At 36.2% G+C, this 19504-nt stretch overlaps 1 protein-coding gene across 1 annotated transcript in view; it reads right to left on the bottom strand.

Annotated features, from left to right (window-relative positions):
• Positions 1 to 639: 639 nt before the first annotated feature.
• LOC113497125 (1-phosphatidylinositol 4,5-bisphosphate phosphodiesterase classes I and II) overlaps positions 640 to 19504 on the bottom strand; it is a 46803-nt gene continuing 27938 nt past the window's right edge. Inside the window, exons 10-21 of the mRNA XM_026876515.1 lie at positions 18016 to 18196; positions 17463 to 17620; positions 16189 to 16326; positions 14935 to 15168; positions 11640 to 11816; positions 10363 to 10563; positions 9980 to 10100; positions 9368 to 9587; positions 8042 to 8207; positions 7563 to 7700; positions 7171 to 7290; positions 640 to 6939 (exon numbers count right to left, since the gene is read on the bottom strand). Coding sequence (XP_026732316.1) covers positions 6892 to 6939; positions 7171 to 7290; positions 7563 to 7700; positions 8042 to 8207; positions 9368 to 9587; positions 9980 to 10100; positions 10363 to 10563; positions 11640 to 11816; positions 14935 to 15168; positions 16189 to 16326; positions 17463 to 17620; positions 18016 to 18196 — 1902 coding nt within the window. The 3' untranslated portion in view covers positions 640 to 6891. The remainder of the gene's footprint in view (positions 6940 to 7170; positions 7291 to 7562; positions 7701 to 8041; positions 8208 to 9367; positions 9588 to 9979; positions 10101 to 10362; positions 10564 to 11639; positions 11817 to 14934; positions 15169 to 16188; positions 16327 to 17462; positions 17621 to 18015; positions 18197 to 19504) is intronic.

The raw sequence follows: 19504 nt of genomic DNA, 5'->3' as shown, positions 1-19504 counted from the left end.
CAAAAACAAACTTATGATAAACAGATCTTTGCTAAGATTCAATAGGTGCTACTAAAATCTAAGAAAATATATTTATCAACAAAATAACAACATCCTTTAAAACACTCCTATATTAAAATTATATTCACAAAACATTATTTTTATGGTTATCTAAAAATGCCCGCGACATTTCAGTCGTTCATAAAAATAAGAAATTCATTGTGGCGTTGCTAAAATTCACAAACTCATTTCATAATTAAAACTAAGTTATAAATGTCTTAAAATTTCAAATGGCGTAAACCTGTTATTCCCGAATTATAATAAAGCGTTTATGACACAAGTTTAGTGCAACAGAAAACTTTCAATGTCCATAAAATGGCGGATAATTGTAACCTTCGAGAACATAGCTACCAACTAAGTGATAACGCAAAAACAGCTTATAAATTAAAAACCTAAGATCACAAAACGGTACTTATACTAAAAAAGTGGATAAATTAATCCCTTGTTTTCTACTTAATATCTATGACAGGTCTGAACCCAAGACATGACTCATTACAATTAAAAAATGCTTTAACATCGTAAAATAAATAATTTGTTTCGATTTTAAACATGATTATAATAATATAGCTGATTTAAAATATTTTCTATTTGTTATGGTGTTACAGAAATATAATAAAAATATAGATGGTTATTTGTATCACAAATCAAATTAAATGTTAAATAAGAGCTTTACGAACCACAAATACATAGATCGGATCTATTTTGTATTTAAAATCAAGCGACATAGTGTTATGTATCAATTGTTATGAACTGTACCAATTACTGTATATTTTCTAGTACATATAATATATCAAACGCCGAAATCTTAGAATTTTGGATACGGCATTACAAACTACTATATGAATTATCATCAATCATCTAAAATACATGAAGATAGGTACACCGATATTAAGTTGAATATCTTTTTAAGTTTTAATGTATACCATGCCTGTAATTAAGTTTTACGATAGATATAACAAATTTTCAAATTCAATGGCGATGCTTGAATATAAAAAAGAATTGCATACGATAAAATAGTTTGTAATGCCCCATCCAAGTACTAGCCTCGGCGTCGGGCGGCTCTCCCGTGGGAAGCGACACAGGTTCCCTAACACAGACATCCACTGCAGCTTCGAACGTTAAACATTTACAACTAGCTCTCATAATATTCACAACCCGCTACTAGCGTCGCTTATTAAGTAGATCATAAGAAATGTGCCGATCACTTGAATTAACTCCGCTTGATCATATTTGCACAAGTATGGATTTAAAAGTTTTTTGACCTTAAAACGAACTTTATGTCAAATGGTTAAGGTTCATTTTTGCAAGCTGTAGTTATTACTTACTGTTGCACCGTGTTGGTCCACTGTACAACGTGTCTGGATGTTAAAAAATACAGTTCCAAGCTTGTAGTTATAATATTTGTTTGTTTAATTATTCTGTGCACAACAAATTAATGTTATACGTAGGAATTATTTTTCTGAGCTTGTTTTTAATACTTAAGTTTATACAAACATTTAAAGTGGGTGATTTTCCAGCCAGACAATAAAAACTCGGTAAGTATAATACAAAACATATCAAGCGGAGTCATAGTACATACCTATCCTTAGTAACTAGGTATATTAATGTTACAACGGCATGACTCCATAATGCGTTAGACGATACATTACATGGTCTACACATTACAGTAGATATAATTAAAATTTGTAAACATTTAGGAAACGACATCAAAAATATACCTTCTAAAATCAGCTTGAAAAATATAGGTTAGTCTGTAATCTGCATAACAGTGTGAAAAGAGCGAAAATAAAATAATATAGTTAATAAACTCTTGTATAAATAAAGCGTTAATACAAAATCAAACCGCAACCGTACGAGAACTATGTAAACACGTCTAAAAATCGTCAATGTATAACATCGAAAAACTATAAGAAGTATAAAAAGCATTAAGCAGGAAGGATCGATGAGAGTAGATTCAGTACAAAGTATGAGCAAATAAGACGAACATGTCCTCAAACAATTCGAAGCAATTGAAGAGAAGTCCTTCGAGAATACAAGTATAGGAACACAACTACAAACACACGCACGCAGCGCCCTCTGTACCCGCACGGAGAACGGAACTCGCTGGAAGCAAGATGACGACAGCTACAGAACACTAAATATATTTCTCATCGCAGCTTAGCTCGCGAACTAACATCACTCGAAGTATAACAGTAGAATAGTCTAAGAGATATAGTCATTACAATAAATATAATCAGATAACTCTTCAATAAATAAATAGTCAATATAAAATGTAACAAGTATACGAGTTTGACTTAACAACTAAGTTTTAGTGTAACCTAGCTTCCAAGATTATCCTACGTAGAATCATCTGTGTACCACACATCACGCCGTCGAAGCTGCAGTCGGATTACAATATTAAATACTACGAGATAACCCTTACGTCTAGTTGGCAGAATCACACGAACTTTGAATAGGTATTAATTATACAATGTAGCCAAACATCAAGACCACAGCGATTACTACACGAATAAATATTTAAAGCAGGACAGATAATATAATTTAGAATAAAATATATCAATATACTCTTAAATAGACAATAAATATTTTATATAAAAATATTAGGGCAATTTTGGGGCACGTCGTCTAACCCAAGTTACGGGAGTTTCACTATACGAGGGCAATGAGACGATTCAAATCGAAAAATACGCTAACGATTGCGAATAAACCTTTAGAAATTTAAATGTAACAAAAAGCTTAGGCCTTTCGTGAAATAAGGGTCAATACGAGTGCGAAGATGCTGTGGTTATAATTCCATAACATACGTGACCTACATCTTACCTAAAGACAATAATTTAATTACACAAGGCAAGAACAAGTCGTGTTTCACTTTAAACATCCGTATATCTACTCGTTACACGGTTATTATTATATCTACGTCTAATTCAATCATTTGTGTCAACGAACGGGAATAACAATGCCAAAATCGGGTCATTAGAAGAGATATACTCGCTAAAATAGTTGTGGACGTAGGGAGAACGGTAAAATCGAGATTAATTCAAAAATGCTGCCTTTACATGAACCATATTAAAGATCTATTGCTTTCTAACCTTACAAGTGTAGCCGTGACCTGAACAATGTGATCGCAGGTGTAATCTGCCTTCACACTGCAGCAGGCGTGGCGCAATCACTCACGAACAAGGTGCTGAGATAACAACACTACAGTCAACTGTATCTGACAATGTGAACTCTAAATAATCCCATGTGCCTACAGCTGAACACTAAAACAAACACGTGTATTAACCACAGAATCTAGACTAGCTACCGACTCACAGTGTGTATCCTCACTCGTGCATTTCCGACGTAACAGTTAATTCATATAAAGCGACGTAGTGCCGCGTATAAGCTCATCAGGTTGTCGTCTAAACGAATGCTACCAAGCTAGGTCACACTCAGCCATCCTCCTCGCTACCGGTGAAGTGCCTATACATTACGAACCTAATCATCACAAGTTTCCAATGGGAATCTATATTACATCCATAGTATTACATCTAAACACATTGATATAACCTCACATTTCTCTATATTAAATTTAGCATCTATTGTGTCAAATACATACGTTACAGCATAGACAGATCAATAAATATAGTCGAGAGATAGTAGAGGTTCCCTGTTTCCATTTTTTACTTTCTTGTTTTAAATTGAGATTATTTGTGACGTCAGTACCGGCCCCACACTAGTACAATCAGTTATCTTAAAGTTAATGTTACGTTTGTCTTTAAATGCTTCTTACTTAATCTCATTCAGTAATCATCTCCATACGACGCCACAAATAATCTTAACAGCATCTAAAATTTAATTTTAACAATAATAAATGTATTATAAAGTAGGTTTAAAAGTTAATAAATACATGGGACCGAAAAATCATTACATTCATGGCACTTATTCGATAACTAGTATTTTTGTACAGAAAACATTTTGATAAATATAATAAAAATAATGGCCACTCTCTTTGTCACTGACCACCAGTGATAAAAATATATATCGTGTTCATCGTGCCGTGAGCGTGTACATTTTGACACTAAAACAAAGAAACACTGTAAGTTCATTTCATACTGTTTTATCTGATCAAAGAAAAATCAAGTGAGTTTTCATCTACCTAGAAGTTAGTTAGTTTAGAAAGGCATCCACGGCACGACATACTTCAAAAATGGATGACAAGGCAAGTATAGTCAAGACTCGAAATCTAAATATCGATCAATGGACCAAAATCGAAAATCGCATGAAACTATTGTACTGCAAGATTGCCGTAACTCTATCATACTAATTGAAAATTACCTAAATTTTGGCAACTACTAAATATAGATATCCCCTAAAAATCGGTCCGGAAAGTGCATAAGTCAGTGTATTAGCAACAGCCGAGTCATAAGTTAATATTGCACTATCGAGTTACATTATGTGCTCGCTTGGACACATTTGCGACACCAAGCACACAAGACTTGAGGCAGTGTTACCATGAAAAGGGGCACAAAAACGTGTCCAAGCGAGCAATCTCCTTAAACCTATGTAAAGTAGTGAATATCGTAATATTATTTATTGCAATCTTCGTTTAGAGGAGACGGATGTAAACACTATTTATAATATATTATTGCTGGTACTTATTGAACAATACGACTCGCAAAAATGAAACATTTAGAAAACACTACAGGGGAGACTATATTATTGAAAATTATTATTATTACATCTGCATCTAATCTACTCTAACTATTATGTGAACAAATTTAAACTTTAACAAGAAACGAAATTGTGACGATTCAAAACCTTACTCGCTACCAAGTTTAAGTGGTAATGTTCAGTAATATTTAAGTACTTTGAGCCTATGAAGAAGCACCATTGAATAAAACACCCTATATTATAAATAAAACCCGTAATACAGTTACATATTCCACTAATGAAGCCACGTGACTCGTACACTATTGGAAGCGTTCTATTCTGATTACTATTGATATTGCTACGATTCTGTTGCCCACAAACTAAATCAATTTTGTCTTGTTCAAGAAAACAAGTGCATTAAAATTTGTTGTTTCACTTTAGTCCACTATTTTATCAATTAACGGACTTATTGGATATAAAACCCGCTTGTTTAATGATAAATATTTAATACTAGATCAGTATTAACAGCTCAATTTCAATTAGAAATACAGACATAATTAATTTAGTTTCGAACAGAATGTGGGCCGTTCGGAAATAAAGGGAAGACTTATTTAACGAAATATGATATTAAAATTTTCATTATTAATATTAAAATCCTTATTCAATACGTTTGGAAGTACATAAGATCTGTGTTGAACCATCGAACGGAGCTACTAACTACTAGAGGCTCGTCTAAGGCTGCTAGTACAAGACACAAGCCTTTGATAATACTATTGGCAGTGAATTGTAACTTAAATATCTTAGATGGTGTTGTTATTGGCACGATACTTTTTATTTTTGGAATTATATTGATTTATTATTTCACTTGGAAAGTCGTCGGCAAAAAGTTTGCCGCCAACTATGAACTCTTTTCTACAATTCAAAGGTTAACTGTTTTACCGACTATTGCTTGTGTACTATTAAACTATCTATTAAATTCTAAATTGTATTGTCTATAATAGTTGTGTTTGAAACTTGTCTTTCGAGACTGACTAAACATATTTGGAGTTTCACCACTAGATCAGATATCAGTGCAATGGCCCATAATAACTAATACCTCTATAAAACTGCTTTTCCACCAAAAGTGCGTAGCGTAAGATTTTATTTTTATTACCAAGCTTCTTTTACTTAGCCTTACTACTGACGCTTTTATTAATGAAAAATTTCGTTATTTTTCTTAAAACATTCTTCGCTACGCACCTCAAGTGTAAACGCAGACTTAACGGCATATAATGACTAAGCGAAAAAATGGAATGTTAATTCTACAACCTACTGTTACTGACATCTGTTAGTACGATTAAACAATGCAAAATAAGCCGTTATACATAATATATGGTACTTATAAACACTACACGGATGGTGCACGCGGTGTAGCTTAGTGACCAGATGAATACTTTGATAAGTAAGTGCGTATGTCTAATCTATATCCTTTACGACAAATCACAGATTAAAAAAGGTTTATTATATTTCCTCAACCCGAATTGTATTAACTGTCACTTAACTACACAGGGTAAGCTCCACAATTAATATATTAAAACGTGACAATTAAAATGTAAAACGCACGTGTTATATTATGTCCGTACCTAATTTGTAACGAGTGCATTACAAAACATTTATATCAATTCCAATAAATCAATGAATAAACTTTATAAGTGTTTTGAATATAATAAACAATAGATTTTTAAACTCTCGCCTTTCGAAACGCATTCACTAACCAGAAAATATTGGAATAACCATCATAAGAATCAATTTCATAATAATTTAAATTTTACTGTATATGGAATTAATATTAGCTACACCTACATACATGTATATAAAGGAAGATCTATTAGTGAGATTGTACGAAATAATTAGGTACGAGATAAATTACCCTCTGAAAACCAGTATGTTGTGCATTAGATATGTATAGAGCCGGGCGCGGCCGGCGGCGCGTCACACTCGACGTCGGGGAAGCGTTAGTACAACATGCAAACCGCTATCGACTAATTCAATTAAATGCAGCAATACAAAGACTCCAAGACACACTTCTTATGATAGAGTAGGTTCATTACGAGGACAATCTTAAGGTTAGTCGAGAAATATTCGCGCTATTCGGGAGGTCTGAGCGCGCCCGGGCGGCTGGCGCCAGTGCGGCTCTCCCTAGGCGATAATATCACAGTTCCGAGCGGCCCGCGCCCGCCTCTAGCCCTCGCCCGCCTCGCCACACATGCGCTCCAACTCCAGCAGGTCCTGCCGACAAAAGTCATTCACTCTAACTAGATTCAGAATCAAAACTAAACAGGAGCTAAATTTCTCTTGAAAAAGAGCCAGTAAAGATGTTTTCTTAAGGAAAAAAGGGGGGAAAGTCAATCGCTGAAAACTGGCACCGACGCAAGCTTATCGACGCACTAATGACTTGACATTCTGTTTCAAATCGGCCTATTATCTAAAATTGACTCAAACTGTAATTAGCCAGTGTACCTGTTCGCGACGCTTGAGCAGCAGCTGCAGCAGGCGGTCGTGTGCCCGCGCGAGCTGCTCCCGCTTGACGGCGTACTTCTGCTCCAGGCGGCAACACTCCGCCACGCCGCGCTCCACACTCTACAACGTAACACGTGTCAGGAGAGATTCCTACTTCACAAGCTCGAACACCAACACACGACGCAATAACATGTCATCAAATAGCGGGAAAAGTATGGAGTGCAGTATAACGCACATGCAGCCTGCATGCGATCACGACGTACTGATACCGCAATAGTACGCTAGCAAGCGACATCTCGAAAATGTGGTAAACTATATCTAAGAATGTTAAGGCTAAAAAAACTTTATCTATATCAAAATTTGATGAATTTTTTTTTCAGTATAAGACTTACCTGAGAATGTATTTCTCGCTTTATTCTGTTGATTTCATCCTTATCTCTGTTTGTCTTCTTGGCTAATGCTTTTACGTCCTCCTTCCGTGAATTTGCTAATCTAGTTAATATTTCTTTCTTGTCTACTTCTAACGCATCCTAAAAAATAAACAATAAGAAATTATTCGAAATATTTCATGTGCCAGTTCGGGATGCGGAATCAAAATCAAGTCGAACTACATATAGGATGCCACACAGTCTTTTCGACCCCGCAGTATACTATCATCATCGTGTTGCAGGTCACACGTCTGCTGTGTGAGTAGCGACATTCAACACTTACCTAATGTGACATGATTGACGCATCGCTAGCTTGTGAGTGGATTAGAGTAGGATTCGTGCTATGTAGCAGCTGAAGTCAGCGGAAGAGGGCATAGTAGTGTGTGTCGGTACCACGAGCTCGTCTCTCTGCGAATAATGTGTGTGTGTGTGTGAGTACGTACAGCGAGCGCCTTCATCTGCGTGTGCTGGTCCTGGCGCACATGCTTCTCGAGCGCGGCGTACACGGCGTGGTGGCACTTGAGGCGCAGCTCGCGCTCCAGCTGCAGCCACTCCGCGCCCGCGCTGCCGCCCGCGCCGCCCTCCTCCGCCCCGCCCACAGGCTCCGTACTGCACACAACATTGCTTGTCTTAGACACTTACATAGAGGAAAAAACGCCTAACTCAATTATGTATTTCGTTAATGCGCGTTCATATGAAAGAAAACGTTTGCCAATCAAAAGATAGAACTTGTTCGCGTTTATCAATAATATTTTAACGAAAGTCACTATTTAGCCTTTTAAAAAGGTAATGAAAAAAAAACTAAAAAGTACCCTCAATCAGCTAATTCGCAAAGTTTCTCGACGCGCGGTCATCGTACCGTACCGTATCGTAACCGAAAATGCTGTCAAAAAATTAACTTAATACTTTGTTCGCAATACATGAACCTCGACCGAATAATACGTAAGAGATAGGGCAATGATTTAGTTCCCGCGATTTACATCTATTCTATGATGTTGTCTAGTACATATCTAGTTCAGTTTGAAAGGTACCGCTTCGCCGCTCGCAACGCCGCCGCCCCTGCGTCACCGCCGGCCGGCGGGGTCGGGGAGGCAGATAGTTACTCCCACCGTGACTAGGGTTCTGGGCACGGCGGGGCCACATTCGGTGCTATGGATGTGGTCCCAATATGAGGCGAGGAGGCCCGGACGAGGAAGCACGTCGGCCTCCACATCACGAGAAAATGGGTCACTATCTCGTATTGTGATATATCCACCGGCCCACACCACTGGCCGTTGGAAGTCTGCGGTCGGTGTATGAAGGATTGCAACGAACCGACACAAAAACGCGGATTACGTAGCATGGCGGTTTAGATTAGTCAGTAAAAATCTGATACTACCCATTTCCTCCCCCGAGGGAGTGGGTGACCATGAGGATTCCCCCCCTTTACAAAGAAACAAAAAGGGGCGATAGTTACCTACATACGTCAAGTCGGCATAGTGTATGTTTTATCAGTGTACGAATAGTTACGTCGAGTATCCTACGATTAAGAATAATTTTACCAAACATGTATCGATCCCGTATAAGTTAACGATGAAGAACCAAAAGTAGGTAACCGACACTAAAAGTTTGAAAAATGATGCCTATTATTCTTCAGTTCGTTACGTGTGCTATGTCAGCTATGTCGCAAAAAGCACAAAGATGACAAAAATTGTCGACTTTTGATTATTTTAAAGTCCCTTCAAATTCAACCAACATAACATATTAATAAACATGTAAAAAACACTCACATGTTCTTCGTAGACAGTCGTTTCTGGAGTTGTTTCTTAGCATTACTGACGTAGAACTTGGACGTGGCGGGTTTCTTCTCCTTATCGTATTTACGTCTCAAGGCGTCCAGCTTTCGAGCCAAGTCTTCCTGCTTGCTACGAACCACCTTCAGTGAGAGGAGCGCTTCAAGCGCTTCCGCTAGCGACTCGTCTGACGTGCCGTTGGTTTTGCTCTCCGTTTCTAAAATTAAAAGGAGGTATTAGACTCGAGCAGTCACTGAAATATATACTTTATTTATAGCACAATAAAGTTTTATTTTATAGACGGAATAAACTCCACTTGAAAGTAGAGAACGAGAGTTTTTATGACCACATGAGCAACTTGATAGAGTAACATAAATGGGTACTAATAATAATAATATCAGGTTGGTGGACTGGTTCTATGTGGCCCAGAACAGAGAATCGTGGAAGGATTTGGGGAGGGCTATGTCCAGCAGTAGGACACAGTGGGTTTGATAAAAAATGGTACAGGCAAGTTGGTCGCACTAAAAAGTGCAAAATTGTTAAGGAAACAGCATCACAGCTACAATAGCTATAATATAAACACAATAATACAGAATTGTTGTCACTTACCATGAGAGTTTTTGTCGTTCACAGGTACTGGTGACGAGACTATTTCATTCTCAATAAGCTTCTTAGTTTCCAAAACGGCTTCTTTTAGAGGACTACCTTCAGGAGCATCCTCTGCCCTTATCTAAAAGTAAACTTACAAATATTATGGAGAAATAGAAATTTATGAAAAATGCAAGGAAAGACAAAAGTCGGCACATAAATTCGTAATAAAACGTTTTTCATTACAAGACACGACTGGTGTTAAATATTTTTTCTGGAATTAAAATAAACATTAAATCATTATTTTCTATAGCTGTTAATTTGTATCTGAAATCATTCATCCTTTGCTTTTCATCATGTATGATGACGTATTACTTCTACAAATGTTAGAGTGAGTATCGTACCGGCTGCACGTTGTTCCGCTTGGCGTCGTGTCGCTCGTGTCGCTCGGCGCGCTCGGGCCGCTCGGGCCTGGCCTCGCTGGGCACGTCCGTGTCCTCCGTGAGCTTGGCCAGCTGGTGCTCGCGCTTGTCCAGCTCGCTCTGGTACTTTATGGGGTTCGCTAATGCTTCTGCTAGCTCCGAAAGCCGGTCCGGAACGTAGTCCTGGTGTAACATATATTAATTGCTTATAAATTGGTGTTTGTAAAAACGTTGATATATAAAAACCCAAGGAGCACATTTCATGTCTCAAAAATGTGTTTGCTTTTATCGACGATGTGTTGAAAAAAGTTTAAATGACAACTATTGTTCGGAACAGTGCATCAAGGGTTTTTATACACCAATGAGGTGACAGGACAAAAAGAGAACCCCCACGAACCCATAAACCGAAGAACTCTCTTAAGTGCGGGAAAATTTCAGAAAAATGTTAATTTTTGGAAAACAACAAAGTTCTAGAGTTTTTATAGATTCATCTGATTACTAACACATACAGGAAGCGAGAACGAGTCTTAAACCTACTTAACTCTCAGCCCTAAAAATACGACAGTAAAGTGCACGTTACCCGAAGTTTCGAAGCACAGTTTCAATATTAGACAAGACGAACAAAGGTTAATAATTTACACAACACGAAATAAACGTCTAGGATTTTCTTGCCTTTTTTATTTCGATTTTAGCACTAAACCATGCAATATCTGTTCGAATCTGCGTTGATATTTCTTCTAAAGGCCAGGTCAGACATCCAAAAATTTTCGGACATGTGAAATTGTGAAATGCCTTGACTGGACTTTACAAGTAACGCCAAACTCGAACTGTCTCGTCTCCCCTTTGCTGATGGTGGGTCTTCTTCATAGTAATGAGAATCATGCGTAGAGACTTTATTTTTAATACGCCTACAATACATTCACTGAAAATAAAAAGACGTAGCGGTTTCACTTTATATGGTAGAAGCTTTTTCGTCCAGTAGCTTCAAGACAGAAACTTACACCTAACCTATCATAAATGTAAGCCAGCTATTGGAAAAAATAAATAAAAAAAAACGGAAAATAAACAAAGGAATTTAACGCTCATATTCTAACATTTAAAATTACAATTCCATACTTAGTAGATAGATTTTGCAATTTCTTCGATTAACTTCTACGATTTAACATACGCCGCTAAGTCTCACTAATCTCACTTGTAATTTCATTGCTAAGGGGTTTTAAGCTAGTTTCTGCATAACCGTAATCTCACAATCAACGTACCTTGACTACAACAAGTAGCAGCAGGCTAGCTGGTAGCGGCAGCCCTAGCTCAGTGCGAAGGTTGACGTGTCGGTAGCCGGGACACAGCCCCAGGACGGGCAGCACTCGGTGCCCTACAAGACGACCGCTCTCTTCATGAGCCGCTATGCGGATCATCGCCAGCTCGGGTAAGACCACCTGTAGAATGTTCATAGCATTGGTACAAACATATTGAAAATGTTTGGTGTGTATTTTGGGTTTTGTCTCTAACATGAATACTTTAGGAAGAGCCTCCATAAGTTTGATGCTCTATTGTATTTGTAAGAACGATTTTTGTAATAAGAAAGAATAATAAGTAAAGAGTTTAAATAAGCTTTCATTATAAGACCGAGATTATTATAAGAAAGATTTTTTTTATTTTTTTGTTGCAAATATTTGATGTAGATAGAGAAACGAGTAAGACTCATTTTTTTTTAAACACGGTAACTAATGCTTCAAAATTATAATAAGGCATAATATTTTCTCATAAATCTAGAAAGTTACAGTGAGTCATTTACAAGGAAAACTAAACATCATATATCTCAAACATTCATTGCCATCTTTGCCAAAACAATGACTAAGACACTAAAAACCAACAATTTATATCATGAAAAAGTTTTGAGTACAAAACATACGGCATACGTCACCTCGCGCCCTCCGTTTAAAAGGTTTTAAACGGTTTTGTCTATTATACACGGAATCGGTAGTATCAACAAACGGAATCAAGGTTAATAGTCTATTGTAGAAAAACTGAACTGTGCAAATGGCTGTGAAATACAGTATTACATGCTTGTTACAAAAACGTTGCCATTGAATGCCGAAGACATTTCAATTACTGGCCATTACAATTTAACTAAGTTTTTTTGCAGAAAATGAACTTTAAATTTCGTTAAACTGTATTTGATAATAATAATGATCATATTACAAAAATTGGTTTATGCATAAATTTTGGCAGTTTATGGTAAAGTTGATATACGTGAAGTAAATACCCACTTGTCATAAATGTCTAGACATTGTTTGTGCACGTGAATAAATGTCTGTACATTAAAGTCGTGCAGAGTACCGGTTCACGATTTATGTGCTGTCAAATAATAGAAATTTGTATTCGAATCGTAAATATGATATTTATCATGGTAATTTATGGGTATAGGTGAATGATCGTTTACCGTGTTGCATTCGTATTAACTATTAGACAAGCAATTGGAACGTTTATATGCACTTTGTATTGACTGTTTATTTGGAACTGTTTATTTGTAAATGTTAGTTGAAGGTATTGAAGTTTACTGTCCATTATAGTAACGCGTAACAATAGCTCAAACGCTGAACGGGTGGCCTAAGGATTGTTAATTAGCAAAACAACAAAATGTACTCAATCAAGAACAAAGCCAATCAAGGTAAAGCTGTACCTTTCCTCCTTTCTTTAATCCCAGTTTATAGCTAACAGTGGCCAGTTTTGAAATGTTAATATAAAATATAGCCTTTGATCTGTGATCCTATCACGACTGGTGGAAATCCATAAAGACTTCCTTCGCCCTGGGGAAGGCGAAGGGGTGTGCCGAACTCTCACTTTTAACAAACCACTGGAATGCTTCACCATTCCGTCGGGGCCAAACAGAAACACATTAGCAGATTCTTGCGAGTCTCTCTTTCTAAGCCTGTCGCAAGGTCTAGTGTTTTGTTTGTAACCCAATTAATAAATAAGAAGATACATTATATCTAGAAAAATCTTCATCCAACTTAATGAAAATCTAACCAAACAAAGGACCTAATCTCATTAACATCCTACTGACAAACTTATTATCCGCATTTCCCACATTTATAATTGCTGTAAAGTCAATCAGTAGTTACTATCTGGCAACTACAGTACTACCGTCTGATGGCATTATGTCGGCGCCGCTTCGATTGACGTGTAAACAAGAGTGGCAGTGACGCGAGCCATGTGGCGACTCAAAGAGAGAGAACCCGTATGAATGTTGAGGATTACAATATTATTGCAAAAAGGTATTTTTGGAATTCCTTTTGTTAGAACGTGATTAACAGCTCTAAAATGGTCTGAATTGATTAATGTATACTTTATATTTAGCTCTTAGGATATCAAGTGAAAAGTACTGTGAGGAGTTCAAGAAAGAGTGTATACCTATGTCTTATGTAATTTCATAGGTTCCATCTTCTTAGGACACATCAATAGATTCGACGATTTTATTTTAGTACCTTGTTTTTACAACTTTTACGTTTGCAATTACGAGCTTTTGACGCACATGCAGTTTTTAGACGACTTATCGGAAATTCCAATCAATCAAAAGCCAAAAAGTAATTTGGAATTATCGAATACATAACACTGAATGAGATCGTATCGGAAAAGCGGCATTAAAATAAAACAACCCAAAAATTAATATTTTCAGACTCAGATGTCACGATTTGGTAATCTAATCTGCTGATTGTATATGATTACGAATAACTAGAGTTGAAATTAAGGCCAAAAGAATAAACATAAATACAGTTACTGAAATACAAAAAGAGTGGTATAACTATGGAGGTTTTATAACATTAAGTTTGTTAGATCATTATGACATAATTTGTACTTTACAATGACACAAGGTTAAACCCTTATTTATAGAAAGTTAGAATAAAAAACCTATGGGAATTATTACCATAATACGCACATTAAAGTCACAAATTAAACGGTAATTAGCTGCCATTGGTCGGGAGAAAAGCGTGACTTTGACCTTTATTTTTAAACACGTAAGATTGATTTTCCTTAACACCATTAACGTCAGTACAAATAAAAAAAGTACACATTAATCTTAACTTACAAAGCAATAACGATAATTTCAGGCCAAATAACGTGTCGTTACAGATAAATATCCGACATTAGTCTCTAGTGTAGTAACAATAAGGTCGATTTACCTAATTATTATGTGGATAATTTACCTAATGACGTGAAGTGGGCTGCTCAAACATCTAAGTTGGGCATGAATATCCATTTTTAAGGCAGTGCGGTTGCTATTCTTCATGACTAAAGCAGTTAACGGATTCCTGTTTTTTAAAATGCAGACTTTTCCGCTTAAAACCAACTGCCTCTTTTCCCCCAAATATAAATATTATAGTCAAAACTAAATTTTGTTTTATAGTATTACGGTTAGTTTTTATAATTACTGAGATCACAATTGGCTTTGCTCTTTGAATATAAACGGTTTTGCTTGAATAGTAGCCCTTATGTTTAAAGCATTACGGTTCAAATTCCCAAATCACAATCACAAAGTAGCTCATAGCTTACCTTCTTAAACACAAACGGTTCCTCTCCATAGACGGGATTGATCCCGTTATTAGGAGCGACTCTCGTCCTGAACTTCTTGCGCACAGTATCAGCTGGTAGACCGAACATGTCTACTTCCACGTAGGTACCGCAGCGCTTGTCAGTCAACAGCTGACCGGAGAGAACCGTCACGGATAGCGTACCGGCTATGATGCCGTCTACTGTGCTCTCTGCGAAAGGGTCGAGACGACGATCCTGGAATGGTGATTGATATTGTAGATGTTTCTATAAAATGTATCTGAACTATTTTAAAATAAAAAAGTGAGTATTTCTTTTTTTCAGAATTAAAATTCCTGAGCCAAACTTGATAAAAATGTATGGAAGCGAATTAATTTCGTTAATTCAGTCCGAAGTTCAGAGGTAACAAAAGAAAAAAAATCCGAATTAAGAATGTCATCCTTTTTAAAGTCGGCTTAAAATTAAATATGGTGGCCGCTATCACTTTATTGTTTTACCAAATTTGCACATGCTTTGAATAACGTAATTTTTCGAATAGCTATCAGACAACTAGCAACAGCTAGTGTTGGCGAAAAGCGTACTTTGATTTCATTCATCTCCACTACTCATTATATCAACAACCATTCCTTTGTTCATGTACATCTTTCACGAGGTCCATCATCCAAAGATTAACGAAACATCTAACAAAGATCAGATGTTAACACATTTCATTACTAGTTCATAAGTGTAATTGGCATTAAATCTTTAGTTTGCTTGATTTTGGCAAAACACCCAAAATAGATGAAACATTTTGCACCAGAAATTGAGTATCACGTAAACAGAATGAAAATGGACCAAATCGGAGTAAATAATACGTGGTAATGAATCAAACACTGATGTTTTGTAAACAATCATTTCGATTCGATACTCAATACAATTTGAGGGTATCGATCACGGAATCATTACTTTATTGTAAATATTGTAATGCACGATTTTTGATAACATAAAAATAACCTATTCGTATACATGAATGACTATAAACGACATAAGAAACCATTACCATCAACCAAGGCAGTTGGGATAAAGAAACCTGCTTTGCTAAATACTAAATTATAAAGAATTTTTTTCGCAATCCACACATGAGTTCGAAAGATGGTACTGGACTAAAATTGCATTGTTATTTTAAAATCGGAAAAATCTCACATGATTTAAAGGAGTATTAATACAAGATGAGTCTTTTCCATAGACAGTTAATGTATTTATCATAACATGTCTTACCTTTCTCCTCATAAACTCAGGTTTGAGTAGATACCCGCAGCGTCTGTTGTACTCATACGTGCCGAGGTTGAGCTGCATCGCCAGATCGAGCGTCTGATAGTTGAGCGCGACTAATTGGCACCCAGCGTTCCAGAAAACCTGACAAAAGCAGAATTTTTAAAACGTTGTATGTAAAATAGAGGTATAGGTTTTAATTATTCATTTATCTATTGGATAATTTACAAAAAATACTAAAAAAAACACAACATAGCATAAAATGTACAAAGCTCTCCTTAGTTGTTTTACTTAAGTTTTGCAAACAATTAACATTTATTCATCTTTTATGTAAACATTTTTCGTCCTATAGAATTTATAATCCTTGCATTGCGAGGGGGGTTTAACAAGACAGACTCATACCACTTGGCTATCCGTGCACATAAATAAGTTAATAGTGTAACAAAGCTCGTGGTAACGTCTGTAATTGGTTTTATAGTCTTGTGATCATGGAATGACTGCGATTCTAATCACAGTCATTCCATGGTCACAAGACTATAAAAAATAATAACAAATAATGACAGTCATTCCATTTAACAACAGGGGGTGAACAACCACGTTTTTTATTGCGGGAGCGGAAAAGAGATGGCGCAATTTGTTGTATTGCGCTGTCTCTCTTCAACAATCACAGTAATATTGCTTTAAGACGTGGTGGTAGAGCCTCTGATTTTATTGTTTATCTATCCGTAAATGAAACGTTTATGTTATTAGATGTCTCTTTCATTAGATTTAAAAATATAACAGGTAATGTATATAAATTCTTGGAAGATAATAAAACCAATTTATTTCCCATACTTGTACAATTGGGTAGCCGATTAAAAATCGATATACTAATCGTACTAAAAGGCTATTACAACTAAGTACTCTATTGAAACTGTATGACAACGTTTATTTTAAACGATCATTGTATTTGTTTTGATCCAACAAAATAGGAGTATCAAATTAAAGTAACTTCTAATATCACCTTTGTTCTAGTAGTGTGTTATTAATAAAGCCATAAACAAATGGCCTCTTAGGTGTTAATTAATTTTATAGATGATGTTATCTTTGGCGATAGCGAAGGTAAACCAACAAAAATATATTTCTCCTGGAGAAAAATGATTATTACAGAAATACGTTTAAATACAATACTTTAGGAGAACTTGATAGTATTGTCACCTTTATTACAAAGTAGTAAAATCTATATTTAATAATGTATTCTATGAAGCAATCGAGAATCGAAATATTTATATCTGTCTTACCTGCGGCATGAAGTTGGAGGAGTCGAAGCGAGTTCCCGCGGGATAGACTCGCGACAACTGGTGTTTGTTGTAGTTCACGAACTCTATGGGGCGCTCCTTCAGCAGAGTCGTGGCTTGTTTCTCATCAAACGAAGACATCTCGTAGAAACGGTTCTTTTCTAAACATTATTTCACATTTAAAGTTAATTAATATCATTTTTGTAACTAAATTATAAGATCGTCTATTGTCTTCAGGTTCTGACAATACAGGAAAAAGGTATGTGATTAAAAATATTCCAGACAATATTCCTATACGGTCAAAATTAGTTTTGTGAATTAGCATTAATATTCTACAGAAATGTTGGATTCTATGATTTTGACATTTATTAGGAAAATCCTAAAGTAAATCATAGTAATAATAATACTAGCCTATGAATGTCCCACTGAAACTGAAACATCAATATAATACAATACGTAGCTAACGTATTATTTGAAGCAGTTTTTGTCATTTCATAAGTTTGTTATTTACAACAAAAAGCATGAAGTACCGCAAATAAGTTGAGCAGTTACTCACTCTCTGAGTTCTCGAAGGAGCTGAAGTGTACGGGCTGCACGTAGTTAACGAGCGCGGAGATCTCTGCGCCGGCGTGAGTCTCGCGCGCGTCCTCCCCCACCGCGCTGTCCACGCCGCCCGCCTCCTCCTCGCCTGACGAACTCTCCGAGTCCGATGATTCTGATGACCCTTGACGTGTGAGCTGGTGACAAAGTAGCATGTTATAAAGATATAGAAATATATGTAAACTATGTTTTGATAGCGAGCAGCCGAAGACAGATCTCGATGGTGTGCAATTGGGGAGGCCTATGATCAGCAGTGAACGAGTATGGGTTGCTGATGATAATGTTTAGATGGTATGGATGAGGCTGGCACGGGAGAAATGGCGAGAAAAAGGTGTTGCTCTATGAAGTGCAGTGTTGCAAGGGCTGATAATGACGTTGATGAAGATGATGATGAAAACGATTGTGACATAGGTGAGTCTTTATTATCTGTGGCACGTTACAATTTTTTATTGTTTGTGGTGCAACAGGTCTAAGTTTGTCTCATAATAAACGTGGTTTTACTGCAACCATTTCCCGTGAGTTCCCTAAGATTCCCAGAGACTTCTCAATAATGATTATGATGATGATGAAACTATGTTTGAGCTAAATGCGATTGCGGCCATTAATATAAAAATAAAATAAAAGCTAGTGTTATCTCTTTAGTAGAACTATTATATTGAATTATTAATAATTCAATATAAAAAACGACTGTTTCCAAATTTCTTTCCGTCTCATAATCTAAATATAGAAAGGAATTTCAAAGTAATTGCAAAGCCTATTAACGGAAAAAATCCATTAGATAAGAGCTTATATACATATAATTAGCTAATTAAAAAGGAAACAGGATTTGATTCTCATGCAAAGCCGTAATTGTAGAGTAAAGCAGGAAGGAAATCGATAATATTTTCTTTTAGATTAACTGCCGAAATCATAAATCGACGTGTAAGTAGGATACAGCTGGCATGGTTTATTATCATACGATAAATATTTCTAACAAACACGATAAATTGTAACGATAAAACAACTAAATACTGCGCCTAGTTTTTTATCTCGTCTATAAACTAATTCCTACATAGATGTTCATTGTTAAATTCTTCGAAATAGTGTTTCGTTACTAAAAGATTTTTGGAAAACAATACTTTAAAATATTGGCCTTACACCTAATATTTTTATAAGATGTTATTCTGTCATTGAGTTCAATAAATATCTTTGTGTTCCTTTACTTTTGCAGCTAAGATTGCTTTGATACGATAGGTTTATGCAATAAGCTTAAAATATTGTAGCAAACTCTAAGATAGCGGAAATCTATTCCCCGACATTCGGATAAGTCAACTTTACTAATGCTGGGCAAATGCCTTTTTTTTCGGTAGGCGGGGGTATCCTCATGAACACCCACTCCCTCGGGGGACGAAATGGGTAGTGTCAGATTCTTACTGACAAAACCTGAACCGCCGTGCTACGTCATC

Source organism: Trichoplusia ni, chromosome 9 (genome assembly GCF_003590095.1).
Source record: "Trichoplusia ni isolate ovarian cell line Hi5 chromosome 9, tn1, whole genome shotgun sequence".
NCBI classification, from domain to species: Eukaryota; Metazoa; Arthropoda; class Insecta; order Lepidoptera; family Noctuidae; genus Trichoplusia; species Trichoplusia ni.
This window is presented reverse-complemented; position numbering and strand designations above follow the sequence as displayed.